This window comes from Coprinopsis cinerea (assembly GCF_000182895.1).
Source record: "Coprinopsis cinerea okayama7#130 chromosome 2 map unlocalized cont3.2, whole genome shotgun sequence".
NCBI classification, from domain to species: domain Eukaryota; kingdom Fungi; phylum Basidiomycota; class Agaricomycetes; order Agaricales; family Psathyrellaceae; genus Coprinopsis; species Coprinopsis cinerea.
Genome location: NW_003307543.1, coordinates 2,216,031 through 2,234,211, shown reverse-complemented (window position 1 = coordinate 2,234,211; position 18,181 = coordinate 2,216,031). Strand labels below are relative to the sequence as shown.

General features: G+C 52.1%; 6 protein-coding genes across 6 annotated transcripts; 4 read left to right on the top strand and 2 right to left on the bottom strand.

The window, feature by feature from the left end:
- Nucleotides 1-196: 196 nt before the first annotated feature.
- CC1G_03779 (cytokinesis protein sepA) lies at nt 197-5,935 on the top strand (the record flags this gene model as incomplete). The annotated part of the gene is made up of 13 exons (XM_001833510.2): nt 197-1,077; nt 1,128-1,211; nt 1,265-1,328; nt 1,377-1,703; nt 1,756-2,877; nt 2,926-4,015; nt 4,074-4,133; nt 4,190-4,299; nt 4,372-4,608; nt 4,660-4,743; nt 4,793-4,919; nt 4,975-5,264; nt 5,351-5,935. The coding sequence occupies 13 exons, from the start codon at nt 197-199 to the stop codon at nt 5,933-5,935; spliced, it is 5,061 nt and encodes a 1,686-aa protein (XP_001833562.2).
- Nucleotides 5,936-6,492: 557 nt separating this feature from the next.
- Nucleotides 6,493-7,891, top strand: CC1G_03778 (hypothetical protein; the record flags this gene model as incomplete). The annotated part of the gene is made up of 3 exons (XM_001833509.1): nt 6,493-7,169; nt 7,228-7,711; nt 7,763-7,891. 3 exons carry the CDS (start codon nt 6,493-6,495, stop codon nt 7,889-7,891), a joined length of 1,290 nt encoding a protein of 429 aa, XP_001833561.1.
- Nucleotides 7,890-9,057, bottom strand: CC1G_11766 (UMP-CMP kinase). The gene is made up of 6 exons (XM_001833508.2): nt 8,855-9,057; nt 8,745-8,801; nt 8,448-8,689; nt 8,266-8,392; nt 8,152-8,216; nt 7,890-8,093 (listed from the first exon to the last, which is right to left on the bottom strand). The coding sequence occupies exons 1-6, from the start codon at nt 8,931-8,933 to the stop codon at nt 8,004-8,006; spliced, it is 660 nt and encodes a 219-aa protein (XP_001833560.2). The 5' UTR covers nt 8,934-9,057; the 3' UTR covers nt 7,890-8,003.
- Nucleotides 9,058-9,163: 106 nt separating this feature from the next.
- Nucleotides 9,164-10,550, top strand: CC1G_11765 (hypothetical protein; the record flags this gene model as incomplete). Its single annotated transcript, XM_001833507.2, has 6 exons — nt 9,164-9,280; nt 9,337-9,449; nt 9,502-9,677; nt 9,727-10,102; nt 10,151-10,261; nt 10,316-10,550. The coding sequence occupies 6 exons, from the start codon at nt 9,164-9,166 to the stop codon at nt 10,548-10,550; spliced, it is 1,128 nt and encodes a 375-aa protein (XP_001833559.2).
- A 675-nt stretch (nt 10,551-11,225) lies between these two features.
- CC1G_11764 (priB protein) lies at nt 11,226-13,967 on the bottom strand (the record flags this gene model as incomplete). Its single annotated transcript, XM_001833506.2, has 8 exons — nt 11,226-11,612; nt 12,149-12,208; nt 12,265-12,369; nt 12,422-12,519; nt 12,577-12,703; nt 12,756-13,037; nt 13,092-13,115; nt 13,170-13,967. The coding sequence occupies 8 exons, from the start codon at nt 13,965-13,967 to the stop codon at nt 11,226-11,228; spliced, it is 1,881 nt and encodes a 626-aa protein (XP_001833558.2).
- A 1,101-nt stretch (nt 13,968-15,068) lies between these two features.
- On the top strand, nt 15,069-17,940 carry CC1G_11763 (CDC5; the record flags this gene model as incomplete). The annotated part of the gene is made up of 9 exons (XM_001833505.1): nt 15,069-15,093; nt 15,147-15,157; nt 15,211-15,266; nt 15,314-15,416; nt 15,466-15,742; nt 15,792-15,939; nt 15,988-16,021; nt 16,070-16,520; nt 16,577-17,940. 9 exons carry the CDS (start codon nt 15,069-15,071, stop codon nt 17,938-17,940), a joined length of 2,469 nt encoding a protein of 822 aa, XP_001833557.1.
- Nucleotides 17,941-18,181: the final 241 nt, after the last annotated feature.

Here is an 18,181-nt window from a genome sequence, read left to right as displayed (position 1 = left end):
AGAAGGGGGATACTGGAAACCACAGCTGCACGCTCGTTGGGAGGAACGTTGATCGCATTGTCGGTGTTTGCCATCGCCCTCTGCTCACAACAATCTCGAACCTCGATCATTGGACTTTGATGCTTCCTCAACGACCACAGACGACGACCCCGACGACGACAACAACGACCCAAACGGCGGGCTAGGCGCCGCAACGATGGACACCCTGTTTGGCAGGAAGAAGACCCGGCCTCGCCAGTCGTCGCTTTCGGGCAACGACCTCAGCGACAGGTCGATTCCCTATGACAAGGTCATGGCTTCACCAAGATCGCCGCTCCCGGTAGCAACGATATCCCAGGGCCTTCGTGGAATCTCAGCACCCAACACAAACCCTCAGCTCACGGCAGAAGGAACAGAATTCAACAAATTCACAATGGCCAGGTCCCGTCTCGAGCGTGAGCGCGCCTACGACAACTACGCCGCTTCTCCCAGCAAACGAAGTACAGATGCCTCTTTCGATTCAGACGATAGTAGATATCCCTCCAGCCTACATACTAGTCGCACACGCAACACCGACGTCTCCTCGTCCTCCCGATCATCAGCCGTGGCGGATTTCGGCCAGTCCTCTTCCCACTCTTCCTACACTCCCGGCACCCCTGGCCGGCCACCCTCAACAATGACCACTCGCTCCGACGCGAAGCGGATATCAGGGTATGCTGGGTCCGTCGCTGCCTCGGATTCAGGGTCCCACCGCTTTTATAATCGCCACCATGGCGGCGACAACTTCTATTTTCCCCGTCCAGAGACAGACGAGGAGATAGAGGCCATGTTCGAGAACGTTAAACATACCCGCAATCTCGACCAACTCCCCAACATGTCCATTGACCAGAAATGGCACATGGTGTACAACAATGAGCATATAAAGTGGAAGGAGGAGAAGATGAGAGAGGATCAAGCCAGGAAGCATCACGACGCAGGGCAGGCAGCTCCAATACTCCAGGACTCTCCGGAATGGTACATCAAAAAGTTTCTGGACAAAACTATAACGGCGAAGCAAGCGACTGGTCTTTCTGTCTCCATCCGAAGCAAACCCCTTAGGTACGACGTCTGGATTTTGCATTCATAATTGATTAACATTTCTCTTCTAGTTGGTTTGAACGGTTCCTCGAGATACAGGGGACTTCGGTCCTCTCCCAGACGCTCATGCATCTCAGTCGGAAAGGCAATGCAAGGTACGCCGCTAGGGACCTTCTCGGGACTACTTTGGTTAATCTTATGAACCCAGGCGAGAAGCGGATATTGCTCTCGAATATGAAGTGGTTAAATGTCTGAAGGACATTCTGAACCAGGTAATGTACAACAGCGCCAAGTGCGACGGGAAGGCTAACCCTTCTTAGTCGAAAGGCAGCAAAGCCATCGAACACCATTCTATCATCACTCAAATTGTATCATCCCTCAACACGCCACATATCCCAACACGCCGACTAGTCCTCGAAGTCCTCTGTTTCATCATTTACCAATTCGACGGAGACCTTCAACCTCTCGTTTTGTCCGGTCTAGAAACGCTCAGCACATCCAATAATGAAGGCAGCGACCCCTATAGTTTCTGGTTCAAGTCGATGGAGCAGTCGCTCACGGGTAGAGGAAAGATGGGCAGTCTTGTGGGTGCTAGTGATGAAGTGAAGCGTGCGGGAGGGACAGACAGTTCTCTCAATGACTATGCGGTATGTAGATATCTGAAGTTGAAGTTTTGTCGACTCAAACTCTGGGATTTAGCTCGCGAACTTGTTGCTCATCTATGCCATCCTTGTGCATATTGATGACTTGGACCTACGGCTTCACCACCGTGCCCAAATGTATACTGCTGGTTTGACAGGCATCCTCGAGCACTGTGCAGCATTCGGCGTCCCAAACATCGACACCAACATCAAGAAGATTAATGTCATTCTTGAAGAGGACGCAAAGAAGCTGCAGGAGAGACTGGACCAGGAGATCCTGAAGGACTTGACCAACCCAGAGGATGTCTACAATGCCATTTCCGCAAAGACCAAGGGCAGCAAAGCACACGACTACTTCCTGTCGATGATGCAACATTTGTTGTTGATTCGGGAGGAAGGCCAACCGATGGTTCATTACTACCAACTGTTGGATTCGATCGTGACGGACGTGGTGCTGGACAAGAAGTTGGCTGGGGCTGAGCAGAGGTTGGGATATTCGGTTGAGAGGATAATTGCTCAATTCAATGAAGCCGATCGGTATCAACAGTTGGAGGATGAAGCGACCGAGGCGCGTGCGATGGCTATGAGGTTGAAGCTGGAGAAAGAGGTGTTGGAAGAGGAGTTGGCGCAGGGTCACGACGGTTTGGTGGGGAGCCTTAAATCCCAGCTAGCGTCCACAGAAGATAAGCTCAAACAATCCCGTGAACTCACTGGTCGCCTGCATAACCAACTCGACTCGCAGAAGGCGTCGTATGAAGCCAAGATTGCTCAGCTGGAGGCACAGATTATGGAGTTGTTCAAGATGTTGAAAGAGTTTGGGAAAGGGGTTGAGACTATTTTGGATACTGGTGCTATGGACAGGAGGAGTTTGGTAGAGCAGCTGGAGAGGAACTGGCAGAGGCATAAGACGATCAGTATTTTGGAGGGTAAGGAGGGGAAGAGGAGGAGGAAGGAATCGCTGAGGAGAATGGGGATCGAGGAAGATGAGACGGATAACGAGGCTACGCCTGTCAAGGGTGCTGGAGTCTCCAGAGGAAGAGGGGCTGGTGGGTCGAAGAAGTTACCCAAGGTGCCGAAGCACAGTATCGACGAGGGAGGAAGGACGTCGCAGTTCATGGACGCAGATGATGCGGATGCACAGGAGCAGATTCAACAACAACTTGCGGCTGGTGTCAAATTGGTCAGTCTTGTTTATTTCGAAATTCGTTCTGGCTAATCTTGCGGACAGTACTCTTCTCCTCAGATGGGTTCGCTGAGCTCAAGAAGCATCAGGCACTCTCCCAGACGAACGGATCGACTCCCCCTCGGAAGCGAGACTTCGAAGGGCAGTCAGCTCCGCGCACCTCGATTTGACGATGGCTACTCCGTGGATAGTCGATCTTCGTCACCCGGAATTGACGGTGACAGCGAGTTTGGCCAATCTATGCGGAGCGGAACGGACGATACCGCTCTGACCTCCGTCAGCTCCCAAGGATCTATGGACTCTTCGCGGGGCAATGTCGCTGGTATCGGTAGTGGTGGTGGAATCGGTGGTGGCAGTGGTGGCAGCGGTGGTGGTGGTGGTAGTGGCGGTTCGCGAATGAATGGTGCCGCCAATCCTTTCGCGGAAGCTTTGAGCAAGCATATGTTGGCGAAAGGGCAAATCATGGCTGGAAGCGACAGTCCTGCGTCCATGCTGGCGCCACTACCCGAAGAGGGGTCGGATGGTGGCAGCGGCAATGGAGGTCCTGGCGGTTACGGTGGTCCTGGTGGGCCCGGTGGGATGGTCAATGGCTTCGGTGGTGATGCGCCTCCACCTCCACCTCCACCACCCCCGCCACCGCCGCCACCGCCTCCTGGCACGCCAGGTATGGCCCCGATTGGATTCACCTCTCTCTCACCTCCACCACCTCCACCCCCTCCGCCCCCGCCTCCGCCCCCTGGGATGGGGGGATTCCCTCATTTTTCCACCAACTTTCCTCCCCCACCACCACCACCTGGCTTCAAAGGTGGTATCCCCGCTCCTCCCCCTCCCCCTCCTCCTCCTGGTGCCTTCGGCTCTCTACCCACCTCTACCGCCAGCTCTGCGCGCAACTCTCTCCTCGGTGCTAGCCTCAACAATCTATGGAATGCTCGTAAAGAGATGCCCATCACACCTAGTACGAAGATGAAGCAACTGCAATGGGACAAACTTCCTCAACAGCAGGTTACGAAGACATTCTGGAAGAACGAGCAGCCGCAGCAGGAGAGTTTAATCATCCAGAAGCTACAGAAGGATGGCGTATGGCTACAGATGGAAGAGGACTTCAAGGCGAAGCAGCTTGTTATCAATCTTATGGGTGAGTTTAGTCGTTCATATTTGAGACTGCACTTTTGTTTACGGAATCTCTGTTATAGCTCGTCAGAGGCGTGCTGAACTCAAGAGTGTTCTCGATCCGCAGACGAAGAAGCGTGTCGGTGGGTAACTTTCTGTCACTCGCAGCATGAAAGGAGTGTTGAGTGTCCTCTTGTAGAAATCTTGATTCAGGGCGTGAAGAGGCTAGAGCCGGAAGAGATCGCCTTTAAGATCCAGCAGTTCGACCAAGACTTGTGTACGCAAGGCTTCCTCAGTGAACTGAAACCAGTTCTTCCTTCACCAGAGCAGGCAAGTTTCAAGCCTCCCTAGTGAAAGCGTATGCGCCTGACCCTGGTGTAGATTGGTAAACTGAATGTCTACCGCAACTCTGATGCTGAAGAGCTGGCTGGCTTGCATCCCTCGGACAGGCTGATGGTCAAGCTGATTCAGATTGAACGACTCGGACCTCGCATCGAGGGTATGCTTTACCGTGTGACCTTCGACGAGACTTGGTCACTGCTGGACGAGGGTGCTAAGAAGCTTTCGGAGGCTGGCAAGGCCCTTCTGGAGGCCAAGCGCTTCAAGGAACTCATGAGTGTATGTCATGATTCTCATTTTACCCTTGGTTGTATCTGACAGTTTGTCTAGTTGATTCTCCTCATCGGTAATTACATGAACGGTACCGGTATCAAAGGAGGTGCATTCGGTTTCCGTGTCAGCAGTATCAACAAGGTAACGTCCTGTCTATCGTGATAAGGCCAACGTGCTCACTTGCTTCTAGTTGGTAGATACAAAATCTGTCAACAACACGACACTTCTGCACTTCTTGGAGAAAACTGTGTCCAAACACTTCCCAGAGATGGAAGAGTTTTTGGATGAACTTGAGAAGCCCGCTGAAGCTTATCGGGGTACGCATCTCTGTACCGTTTTGGTCAGGCTCAACTGACGAGACGTCTTCTGCAGTCAACCTCCAGGATCTCCGTAAAGGTCTCGCAGAGCTCCGCGATGGTCTTAAGACCATCCGTACAGAATTGACTGAGCACTTTGCTGATCCACTTGACACGGACAAGTATGGCACGCAGATGTGGAGTTTCCTTTCGAAAGCAAGTCGGCAGGTGGACGACCTCATCGAAGATATCAATAATGCCGATACGACGTTCACGGAGGCGGTCAGCTATTATGGAGAAGACGACAGGAACATGACCTCTTCCGAGTTTTATGGCATCTTCAAGACCTTCCTCACTTCTTATAGGGTGCGTTTTCAGTTTTTGATAACCGATCGGTTGTGATTAGGTTTGAGGAATTGCGATTGCTGACATGGTGATTTGTGATTTTGTAGAAATGCAAAGCCGACAATTTGGCTTTCATGGAACAAAAGAACGCGCTGGAGAAGAGGAAACAGATGATGGAAGAAGCGAAGCAGAACCGGCAGAAGATTGTGGAGGTGAACGAGGCGGAGGGTGCAATTATGGATGCTCTGCTGGAGAAGCTGCGCAATGGCGATACAGTACGACGACGACACAAGCGTACGCCAGGGGAGAAACCTGCGGGCCTAACGTTGACGAACGATCCGTCAGCGCATCCGGGCAACGAGACGGCTGTGATGGCGTTGGATATGTTGGCAAGGTTGCAGTCGGATGGGTTTATTGTTCCGCCTACGCCTACGACGAATACGTTGAATCAGAAGAGGAGAAGGAGGAGGACGGAGAGGAGCCAGAGTGGGCCTGCCTCGCCGTTGCCGTCCTCGCCTTTGGCGGTGGAGGTTTCGGAAAGTTTTTATGAGGGCGGGGACTCGATGGCGGGGGATGGGGATGTGACGGTATCGATGGAGACGAGTCGGGGATACGCCGATTCGAGGGCGAGCAGTTACGGGTATGACATGGATGACTCTGGGCGGACAGAGTCTCCTGGGCCCTCTGCCTGAATGTCCCCTTGAAGCGCATAGTTTGCCTTTCCTTATTTCGCTATAATTAGATATCCTCCACAACCTTTTTCTTCGCGTTATTCTTTCTCTTCGCATTGATGATGACTTTCTTGAGCTCGCTGGGTGTTCATTTTTGGTTCTCTTCGGTTGTGGAACGAGCTCAGGTTGTAGTTTTCTGCACTCATTCATTCTTTTCTGGTTTTTGCAACACATCCCACTCTCTTTTTGTTTTATGGTTCCCTTTTTCCCTATGTAGCTATAAACTATCCACCTCATGAAGTTTGCGATCACGAACGAATAAGACAAGTTATTTAAGTTTACGAGTCCCGTGTTCCCCGCGGTGTGAGCATGATATCGCAGAGTTTATCGTGGTAACAAACACGCCATGTTCCTAGAGTTTGAACGATGGCGTCATGCGCAAAGTGGAATGTGATATGATAAAGATGCTGAAGGAGGTCCAATTCAGTGTTCACCGTTAATTCTGTCACTGCACACCTGGTCCTAGGCACACTACCACCTGACAGAAGTCCAAACAACCAAGGCCCCTTGAGCCCGCCATGCCTCTATACGTGATATACAATCCAGTTTGCGGGAACAAATCCGCTCCAGCGCTGTTTCGCGATCATGTCCTGCCATATCTAAAGAGGCGGGGAAAGGCTATCGAGTGTGTTGTGGAGACGGAGAGGGAGGGACATGCGGGGGAGGTTGTCGCTGGGCTTTTGAAGAAGTGGGATATAGACTGTGATTCAACTGGTGAAAGTAGAAAGGAACTCGATGGTCCCGGGGGAGAAGGAAGGGAGGAGGAGAAGACCCTGGATGTCATCCTTGGATCGGGGGATGGGACGTTACATGAAATCGTGAACGCTTTGTTCGGTAGTCCGGATGGTGGTCTAGCTCAAGAGTCGGGGGCAAAAGTGAAGATTGTCCTTGTGCCCTGTGGGACGGCCAATGCCTTGTATTCGAGCTTGTACCCGCCTGGGCCAAAGGATGAAGAGAATGCCGGTGGAAATGTCACGGAGAGTGTGGGGTACAAGATGAAAGCCGTGAAGGAGTACGCTGAAGGGAATGGAGGAGAGGTACCGTTGTCATTTGCTGTTACGACGTTGTTGGGTTCGGGCGGTAATTCGGACGGAAGGAAGAGGCTCGTGTCGAGCGTGGTCACGTCTACTTCACTCCATGCTGCTATCTTAAGGGATTCGGAAAGGCTGAGGGAGGAGTATCCGGGTATTGAGAGGTACAGTTCTTTTACATTTCAAACATTACTACCTATAGGGTATTGACGAAGTAACTAGGTTCAAGATTGCAGCTCAGGAGAATAGCGACAAGTGGTACAACGCCCGGGTTGAATTACTACCTCTGCAGGATGGGAGTCCTCCGACAGTGTATGATCCTGCGAGCAGCGAGTTTCGGGCTCTCCAGCCTCAGCCTCAGTCTGACGTTTGGTATATGGACGGACCATTCGCGTATTTCCTCTCCACCGTCAATGTGGATCGATTGGAACTGGAGTTTAATATTACAGCGTTAGCGAGGAGGATCCGCCCTCCGCCTGGAAGTTGTGATATTGTCATCGTTAGGCCACTTAGGGACCCAAGTTTAGCGAACGAAGGGGAAGAGGCGAGGAAGGCGTTTGTACCCAAGCTTTGGACCGTACTCGGCGGAGCGTATCAGGGAGGGAAGCATGTCTCTTTGAGGTATGGGGCGAATGGGGAAGTCGGAGAGGAGGGAGGGGAGGTGGTTGCAGAGTATGTGAGGTGTGGTGGATGGAGGTGGATTCCAGTGAGTGTCTTTTTATCGTTTGTGGGTTTGGATGCTGAAGGCACGGGTCAGGACAAGGATGATGCGGGTGCTCATTATATCTGTTCGGATGGAAGCGTCGTGGAATTAAAGAAAGGAGGAATCGCGGAATGTAGAGTCTCAACACAAGGACAGAATTTGGTCGTCTGTGCTAGTGCATGAGTGGAACGGCATTAGACATTACGAATCAGTAGAGCAGGAAACGATTACAAGCGTCCGTTGCGGTATATTTATTACTCCTGTATCGATTATCCCTTAATGTAGGTTTAGGTTTTTAGGCGGTGGTTTCCTTTGCTTTAAAGAGTGTCTTGACGACTTGTGTAGATTTCTGGTATACCTCGTCGATGCTGGCGGAGCTATCGATCTGGTCGATGGACGGAATGAGTGAATGGGCAAGTAATATAAAAGGGAGGCAGGCGTACCTCTGCGACCTTGGATTGTGCGGCGTAGTGCTCAATAACGGGCATAGTATCGGCCTTGTAGGTGCCTGGAGAGATGTCAGAGATACGACGGCTGTGGCGACGATAATGACGCACGGAATCGTTTCTTGATGCTCTCTACGTTGTCATCCTCCCTTCCGCTGGTCTTGCCTCGTTCAAGGAGACGCTCGAGCATAACCTCTTCGGTGGTCGAGTAGAACAGAACCAGCGATGACAAGCACACCTGGACACGATGAGCAAATTGCGTAGACACAGGAACTAGCGGCGATCGGACGCACCGTCTCGTCAAATTTCAGAGCCTGGTCCATCTTGCGGGGGAAGCCATCGATGAGGAAGCGGCCGCGACCTTCTGACCATCCGTCGCCTTGAGGAGGGTTCTCGAGGGCGGCCTTCATGGCGTTCTCGAGGAGCTTGATGGTGACCTCCATGGGGACGATGGTGCCCTCCCGAATGCAGGTGCGGATGAGTTCGCCATACTGGGACCCTTCACGGTTCTGTTCTGCGCGCAAGAGGTCGCCAGCTGCAGTCTTATGTGAGTGATGCTGGGTGATGATGAGGACGAATGTGGAGCGCACCGGAGAGATGGCAGAAATTGAAGTCGGAAACTAGTCGTGAGCATTGGGTGCCTTTGCCTGCGTCACCACGATGAGCGCGATCCTTGGAGGGTGGATTGTGGGATTCGCACCTGCGCCTGGACCTCCCAAAACATAAATAACTGTGATTTTTGTGTTATCGAAGACGGGGGAGGACGAATCGACGGTCATTGCTTTGGTTCGTGGTGTCTGGGGGGGACCAAGGGATGATCTTGAGCTCTAGGTTGGAGAGAAGCTGGGTTTGTCTGTTCTCGTTTCTTCACGACTGAATAAAAAGCAGCGAATGAAGTGACAGTGAGCGCGACGAGCAGCCACGGATTTGGGCCTTTTCGACTTGTCATGAAAGTCCGCTGTCAACAATTGTTTATCCACAAATCACTCACTCAGCATTCCCTTTGATCATGGATCGCGTCTACAACTTTCAGACAGATATTTATGCCTTTAGGGCTTGCCACAACGACGATGCTCAAGATTTGGTTGCTATTGGAGGCTTGCATTCTGTAGAGGTTCTTCAATTGGTATGTCTCTCTTCAACAAAATGAAACAGAGGGAATTGCTTATCGGTGTTTTGTAGAACAAGACAGAGGTCAAACCAATCGCGTCGTTCCACTTGGGTTCACGCGTTACTTCCATTGCTTGGTCCTCGTCCACCGTGTCGCCTTCAAAAAGCGATTCATGGTCTCTCGAGTACGTTGCCTGTCCCATGTCGCCATTCAATGACTGACCGGGGTTCATCCAGGTTAGCAGTCGCGACAGACGACTATGGCCTGCATCTCTTGACCAAATCCTCGACTGACCGCGAATACGTCTTCCCCTTCGGAGGAGGCCTCAGTGGACACCATGGAATCATCAACGACATGACCTTCTGTGGTGGGTGGACTGAGGATAGTTCGCGCTATGTCGCGACGGTGTCTGGTGTGTGCCATTCATAACAGTTACAACTGGGATATTGATCATACGGCAGACGACAAGATGCTCATGGTATGGGATTTGCGTCCTCCAAAAATCCCTAATGTGAATACCACACATGACGAGGACGAGGACGACATGTCTCCACCACCCCGCCCACAACCAACAGCTCTCGTCATCCCCTTCCCCCACCCTCTCGTCTCCATCTCCTCTCACCCCCTTACAAGCAAAGAGTTTTTGGTATCAGATTGTCGAGGTTCGGTCTTTATGACAGACTGGAGGCTCGACTCTGCAGATCTGGAGATGCAGAGCAACTTTAGGCATTCGAATTTGGTCGAGTTGGTCGATCCGGCCGCTTTGGCTGCTGCTTGTGTTGGTCAGAGCCAGAGGTGGACGGGGTCCGTTGGCTGGAGGAGTGATTCCTTGGACATGTGAGTTATCTTTCTTGGTCGTCGGACCCAACTTTTAACACGGTGCAGTGTTGGAGGTGTCTTTGGCAATCGTTTTGCCATTTGGGATTTGGCGAATTTGAGAGGCGGGAAGCCGGTTGTTACTTCGCAGGGTGTGATTGACGGCGGGCACAAGTTTAGGTCTGTTTCCCTTCTTCATGACCGGTTCATACACCCTATTCATCTCGAAAATAGGTGGTGCAAAACTTACCCCGAACACTTTGCCGTCTCGACCCAAATACCAACCAAAGGCGCCGTCATCCAAGTCTACAACTTGAATTTCCCTCACGCTCAGCCCACCGTATTCACGCTGCGACCCAAACCCCAGTTTGTGAGGGATTTCGACTTTTTGAGTGTCAAGGGGATTCCGCAGATTGCAGCCGTCATTGGGAAGACCGTCTTTGTGTTTGCGATTGGAGAAGAGTCGTGAATCGCCGTGCTTTCCGGCCTGTAGGTGTGATGCGTTGGGGTGCAAAGTCATGTAGCATTTCTTTTACCAAAGATCGATCGTGTATGTATCTAGCACCAAGAGAACATGTCAAGTATCACGACGTGGACGTATACCAAACATACGGATAGATAATCAAGCAGTGAACATTGGGTGAAGTTAAAGTGGTTACTACAACAACAAAATGGAGGGTGGCGTGTAAGGCTGGCAGAATGACATACTACAAAATAGACAATGTCGGTGGGTTAATTAAACAGGATGGTAGTAGGCTTAAAAGTACAATGAATGACAAAACAAGGGCCGAGGCGCGAAGGACGAAGAGAGCGGACGCAAGAATTATAACTAGTGACGAGGGTTGGAACCTATGGTTGAAGTCGGTTGTTGGTCGGTTGGGATGGGATGGATCGTTAGGATAGAAAGACGGGTTATGCAAAGTACACAAGAGAATTACAGACAAAGCAAGTATCGGACATGAAACGACGGGAGTGGACCAAGAGGGGGATGGGTGATAAGCCGCAAAAACGAGAAAACCAAGGACTGAGAGGGGTATGTGGGCGTAGGTATAGAGTGAAGAAGTGATAGCAAACATTGGACAAGCCAAGTTCAACAGGACAAAGAACGAAAAAGGTTGATAGATGGAATGATCACCGAAGATAATCAATGGCCATAAGTCGGGTGGACAGTTGCGTGAGGCGAAGTATTCATCGGGTGATACATTTGGCCTTGATGATGCATTGCACCTGGATGGTGCGCGTGTTGAGGTGACGCGGAATGCTGGTGTTGTTGGTGTTGGTGCTGCTGATGCTGCGTATCGGTGTACTGGGCAGCACGCGGATCGTTGGCACCAACCGCCAGCACGTTCGTTTGCGTTTCGTGTGTTCCACCGAATCCGAGCTCGATGAACATGTTCTTCCAGTAGTGTTGATCGAGCTCGGTGGCGTTGTGTGGAGCAGAAGGGAGCGAAGCATTGTAGTAGTGTTGCGTATTCGTGGTGGCGGAGGACGACGGTGTGACTGGCGGCGCATAGTCGGGGTGATAGGCACTCTGGGGGAGCGGGCCCTGAGGATGGTTTGGCATGTTGGGCGACGCAGGGAACTGGAATGCTTGATCTTGCACCCTGGGAACTTGATGGGGATAGGAAGCCTGAGTGGGGGACGCCATTTGAACAGGCCCTTGGGTAGGCGAGGCCTGATCTGCTTGTTGACGAAATCGGGGAAAAAAGAAGCATTGACCGTGAGTAAAAGCCGGGAAACAAGATATCGAAAACCCTAAAAGGAGGCTTAAACTAAGACACATACTCTGTAGCCGGGGATCTATTGGGACACCGCTGTCATGTTCTCTTCGACGTTGACGAAATATGTCATTTTCCAATAGACTTCGCAAAAAGCGACCGTGATACTCTGCCGAGACTGCGGTGGGGGATATCTTGGAGGCTTCCAGATAGGCGTCCCCAGTTTTGCCGATTAAGCGATAGATATCATTGGCAGTCGACTCGCCAATCTGGGTTAGCGTGGTCTGTGTACGGAGAAGCTGTTTGCCTAATCAGTATGATGTACGCGATGAGACGAGATTGAGCACACCTTGAGCAGGAAAACGGCAGAGTATGCACCCATAACGAGAATAGAATCTTGGCCATAACACTGTTACCCCGTGTCAAAAGCTTAAATCTTCGGCTATTCAAATGGACCATGCTTACAAGCATGCTCATCTTTACGAGATCTTCAGATAAGATACGAAGCGAGTCCAAAGCGCTGGTATAACATGTGGTGAGGGCCTGGAGACTGGGGGGTGTGCGGCTTCCCTAGAATAGAAACTGTGAGAGGGGTCGATAAAAGGCAATGGCGAAACCTTACAGGTATAAGTGACGCCTGGATACCGAAGCTATTCAAGAACAGCCGCACATAGAGTCGGAAGAAGGTCAAGAAGGACAAATGGAATCCTTCTCCCTTGGCTGTAGAAATGAAATGAGACTGCGATCGAGGGTGTGTTCGCGGTTCCGCTAACATACCTTTGTTCATTTCCGCCCTCCAAGTTTCATCCCAATGCGTCAACTTCGCGTTGCAGTTCCGCAACACGACCTCATAACTAATATCAGTGTTCCCTTTACCCGTGGAGAAGATATCCGTGGTTTCGGCCTGGCTTCGATGATCAACAATCCACACACAAAGGAAAAAAGAAGCAACTTACGGCTATCAACCGTAATTGGACAAAGGCGGCAATAATGACGTCCTCTGGACGCACTACACCATTGGGACTTCCGGTATGCCAGGATGTAGAGTGCTTGACAAGGTCGCCCTCCGGTAACATCCAGTGCCTTCCCGTCTGAGTGCTTAGACTGCGATCATGGACGAAGAGGACAAGATAAGTTCGTTCCCGGTTGCGTCGCTCTAATCGCTGCAACTCGGACTCATGGGGAGGGGGGTGGGCTACATAACGGTTCAAACCCAGTTCTACTGCCATGCGGCAGGCCTAAGAAATGATGTAAGTGGACAGGTTGAATGCAAACAAAGGGGAACTCCTCACGTAACCAATATAGGTCCATGTGCGCTATATGGACAGTTGGATTAGGAATCGCACAGATGTTAGTAAGACGGAACGCACATTGTCATCTGGATCCTTCCAATAGGTGAGGCAGGCAAATGCCTGCACGACCTCAACCCGCTTCCAAGCTTCGGCAAAGGCAAGCACCGCAAATTCGTTGGCAAGCTTCTGACACTGTTTGAATGACATGGGCCGCCAGAATCTGCAGCAGACCATGAGAAGAGTCGTGAAAAGGAAAGGGCATTTTGCGCGGACGTAGGGAACGGTGTGTAACGTAGGATCGAAAAGGTTGATGAAAGGATTCAAACGGAGGAAGAAGAGATCAAATAGGACTTTGGTATCACTCTCTTGGAGAATGCCAGCCGAGATTGGATCAAGGGGGCCCGTCGGTGCCGGGGGAGCTGCGATCGATGCCTGGGAACGGGACTGCTGGCCCTCCTTGGGATGCTGGTCCTGAGGATTGAGTATGATTCTTAGGAAAGTGTTCTTGGACTGCTGAACGAAGTTGGCGGGATACATTGTTTCCGTTTTGTCGGTCTCATCATCCTCATCGACGCCATCATTAGGAGTTGCGACTGGAGCGGGGGAATACTGTTCAGGTGCCGGCTGATAGGTGGAGATTGGGATGGTTGGTGCTGGGGGAGGTGGTTGCTGGGGAGCGGACTGATGTTGCTGAGAGACGTAATGAGGACTCGTGGGTGGCGGGGGACCGTAGGGTGAGTCGCAGGGATGCATGACAGAATAAGGTTCTGGGCCGCCACGGATATCGGGTGGCGGATATGCAGGAGCGGGAGCTGCTTCTGCTGACTGAGACTTTAATTTGGCAGTATTAAGACCCTTTTCGAGTCTTCTGAGCATCTTTGAGGCTTCGGACAGCCTGGATGAGGGTGGATGTGAGGGAGAGAAGCGAGAATTGGACGGGGGGACGCACTTTGAACCGGGCTTTCTGCCTCGGCGATGCTTTTCGAAAATACACCTGTTGCGTGATGAGAACAAAGGTTAAAATAAGCTGCAAAAAAGAGACTTGCTCGACGTTGGCGCGCTTGCAGCGTTGGCAGGCTTTCTGGCCATCCTCTGCGCCAACGCACTTCATCTAGGGCGGGGGGATCAGGTGGGTTCCCCACACAGCATGTTGAATACGGACCTTGGCAGCGCGGCATACTGTGCAAGCCCGAGCCCCTCTGACGACGGGGGGTTTCTGACTATGGTTGCAGGTGTGAAACAAAAGGTTATGAGGAGCGAGAGAAGGACATACGGTGGCTTTGTGTCGGAATCGATGTCCATTGGAGGTGAATCCCGGGGTTCAATGAGGACAGGCGACGGTGATCAAAAAGTGGTCAGAGACGCCGGAGAGCGTGCCAGCCGGAGGCGACGACGACGAGGACGTTCTGTTGACGCTGTGAAGAGCGGCGAGAGGATTGTGGACGGGCTGAAGGACGTTATGTGGGCAGAGGCGATGGTGGTTGTGGTTCAAGGGACGAGAGAGGGCGGCGACGACTTTGTTTTGTTTGGTTTGGGGGTATCTCGCCAAATCAGCGTTAATTATTATCGATTTCTCTTAGGCGTTGTGGGTGATGCTCAGATGGACCCAAATATATTCTCTGGCGCCGTATACAGCCTCGCCAATACAGCATGCTCACCGCAGATGTTCACCGTACCCCGGCTTATAAATGTTTCACCGGACCTCGCTATAAACACCGCACCCCCCCTGAAACACACCGGATGCGATTCCAAACAATATTTTTCTTTTTTCTGTCTCCCGCGACGCTGCCTGCGTTCTCAACACACACCCAGAACCCGTCTGTCTGTCCCTCACACACCGTGCTCGCCACACACCCTTCCAACACCAAGTCGGTCCAAATAATTCCGCTTTCATCACAGAGTCACGTGAGCCTGTGACTCACAGCCATTGCGTTCTCACACTCGCGCCGTCACTGGTCTCTCACCTGAACGAGCATCATGGTCAGAATAATCATTAAAGGAGGTGTGTACTGCTGCTTTATTTCCTGGAATTACATATAGCTGATTTCTGTATAGGTGTATGGAAGGTACGACTATCTGATAATCTGAAATTAGAGGCATACGACTTATCGTTATCCAGAACACCGAAGATGAAGTCCTAAAGGCTGCTATCGCCAAGTACGGCAAGAACCAATGGTATGTTCTTCCACTCTGCAGCTGTTCTGTTGCTTATGCGATACCAGGGCGCGTATTTCTTCCCTTCTTGTCCGCAAAACGCCCAAGCAATGCAAGGCGCGGTGGTACGAATGGCTGGACCCGTCCATTAAGAAGACCGAGTGGTCCAAAGTGCGTAAATCCCTTCTTACTCTCCGACCCAACTTGACAATTCCTCCAGACAGAAGATGAGAAACTCCTTCATCTAGCAAAGCTCATGCCCACGCAATGGCGCACCATTGCACCCATTGTCGGTCGAACCGCAACTCAGTGTTTGGAACGGTACCAGAAGTTGTTGGACGAGGCAGAGGCGAAGGATAATGAAGAGCTGGGGCTGACGGGTCCGGACGATGCTGGGAAGAGTATAGAGGACATTAGGAGGTTGAGGCCGGGAGAAATCGACCCTGACCCCGAGACGAAGCCTGCGAGGCCCGACCCGATAGACATGGACGAGGATGGTACGTGGCAATCCCTCGACTAAAAAATATCTACTGACATGAATTTTAGAAAAGGAGATGTTGTCGGAAGCTCGTGCACGTTTGGCCAACACCCAGGGTAAGAAGGCAAAACGGAAAGCGAGAGAGAGGCAGTTGGAGGAGGCGCGTCGGTTGGCTGTTTTGCAGAAGAAGCGTGAGCTCAAGGCTGCTGGTATCATGTAAGTAACCATTGTGGTATCGTATGTGCGCTTCTAACGGTTATCTAGTATGCGGTCCAAGACCAAGAAGAAGGGCATGGACGTGAGTACCCTACTCCCGTTTAATCAACAATTGCTAACTTTTCTCCAGTACAATGCAGATATCCCATTCGAGAAAAAGCCCGCTCCTGGCTTTTACGATACCTCAGAAGAACAAGCCAAGGTCGCAGCCGCCCCCGTTGGCCAGTCCCTTCGCCGTCTGGAAAACAAGCGCAAACCGGAAGAAGAGGAACTTGAGAGAAAGAAGAGGCAGAGGAGGAACGAGAAGGAGGGTGGAGGCCAAACCAAATTCGTCCCAGCTCGTGAGGCACAGATCCAGAAGCTTAAGGAAGCCGAATCTATTGGTCGAAGAAGAAAACTCGTCCTTCCGGGCGCTCAAGTCGGAGAAACCGAGTTGGAGGAGATTGTCAAGATTGGCCAGGCTGGAGAAAACGCTAAGGCATTGGTTGGCGGCGGAAGTGACGCCAGTGGCAAGCTATTGAGCGACTATGATGGGTTGGACGCTGCTCGAAGTGCTAGAACACCGCGAACTGCCCCTCAACGTAAGTCTTGTGGTTAGATTTTGGCGTTTCGGTCAAGCTGACTCGGTTTACTATAGAGGATACCGTACTCATGGAAGCTCGCAATCTCCGCAACATGACGATCGCCCAAACACCCCTGCTTGGCGATGAGAATACCCCCTTGCATATCGCGCCCGGCGGTGGTACCGGCTTTGAAGGTGCTACGCCTCGCCACCAAGTCGCGTTCACTCCCAACCCCCTTGCAACACCCTACCGTACTGAAGGTGGTGGTGATGTTGGTGCGACACCTCGCGGCGTCGTGGGGGCAACCCCTCTCCGCACGCCTCTCCGCGACAACCTGGCAATTAACCCTGCAGACCAAGGCTCGCAAATGAACGCCGCGAAACGAGCCCTGCGAGCCGGTTTCTCGAGCCTTCCCAAACCCGAAAACAACTTTGAACTTTTGGTCCCCGATGACGAAGAGGTGGAGCCAGAAGCTGGTGCTGCAGTCAGAGAAGAGGACGCCGCGGAGCGTGATGCTCGACTGAAACGGATGCGTGAAGAAGAAGAGAGGAAAGCCCTCGCCCGCCGATCTCAAGTTTTGCAGCAAGGCCTACCTCGACCGGCCAACGTGGACCCTGCCGCGCTGCTTCAACGACTCTCGTTGGATGACGAGGGCATGGAGCGGGAAGCTGCTCAATTGATTTATGCGGAGATGGTTGATCTTATGAAGCACGATGCAATCACGAACCCGCTGCCTGGTACGATGACTCCTGGAAGCGCGCAGTCGACATATGTGATCCCTCCGGATGAAGACCTCGCAAAGGCGAAGGATGTGATTCATAAAGAGTTGGCAGGGATGGTTGGGTTTCCGAACGCCAACCCGGCGCAGGTGCATGAAGGATTGGTCGCAGTTGCGAGGAATGAGATCGGAGATGGGGGAGAGGATGGGTCGTGGGCCTCGATTCGTGCTGGATTAGTCCTCCACCCCAAGCTTAGGACGCTGGTGAAACCAGAGACCCTGAGCCTTGAGGAGCGCGTGGAGGGATATGGGTTGTTGCTAAATGACTACCGGGAGGCAATGACCAAGTTGGCAACGAGAGCTGCGAAGACGGAGAAGAAGCTTGGTGTTGTGCTTGGTGGATATCAAGCGCGGGGACGGGCGCTTGCGAAGAGGTTGGTTGATGCGTTTGCTGAGATTCAGCAGACGACTGTGGATTTGAGGAGTTTCGAGCGGTTGAGGGCGAATGAGGCTGTTGCTGGGCCGCAGAGGGTGGTGTTGTTGAAGGAGGAGGTGGACAAGTTGGAGGGGAGGGAGAGGGCATTGCAGATGCGGTATGCAGAGTTGGATCGGGAGAGGAAGGAGGCGGAGGAGAGGGTCGCGGTGTTGGAGGACAAGGTGATGGCTGCAGCCGAGGCGTTCAACGAGGCCCAGCTTGCTGCCATGGAGGAGGACTCGTAGTTGGACTTGTTTTTCTCTTGTGATTTTATTATCTACGGTACTACGGTACAGTGTATTTACAGTCTCGGCATACATAATTTCATTATCAGCCCAGGGTTTCCTAAATGGTAAAGAATCTGGTGGAAGCGGTGGTTTGCCTCGAGGCATGCATGCCGCGTTCTTGGCTTCTTTTTCGACTGGGTTCTGGCACTGGCAGCTGAGGTATTCAGACGGTCACGGACTTGCCTGGAATGTCCACCCT

Coding starts and splice junctions, on each gene's coding strand:
- CC1G_11766 (XM_001833508.2), bottom strand. CDS start 8,933: ATGACCGTCGATTCGTCCTCCCCCGTCTTCGATAACACAAAAATCACA. Junction 8,393..8,447: donor CTCTGAAATTTGACGAGACG/GTGCGTCCGATC, acceptor CATCGTGTCCAG/GTGTGCTTGTCATCGCTGGT. Junction 8,217..8,265: donor GAGCATCAAGAAACGATTCC/GTGCGTCATTAT, acceptor ACATCTCTCCAG/GCACCTACAAGGCCGATACT.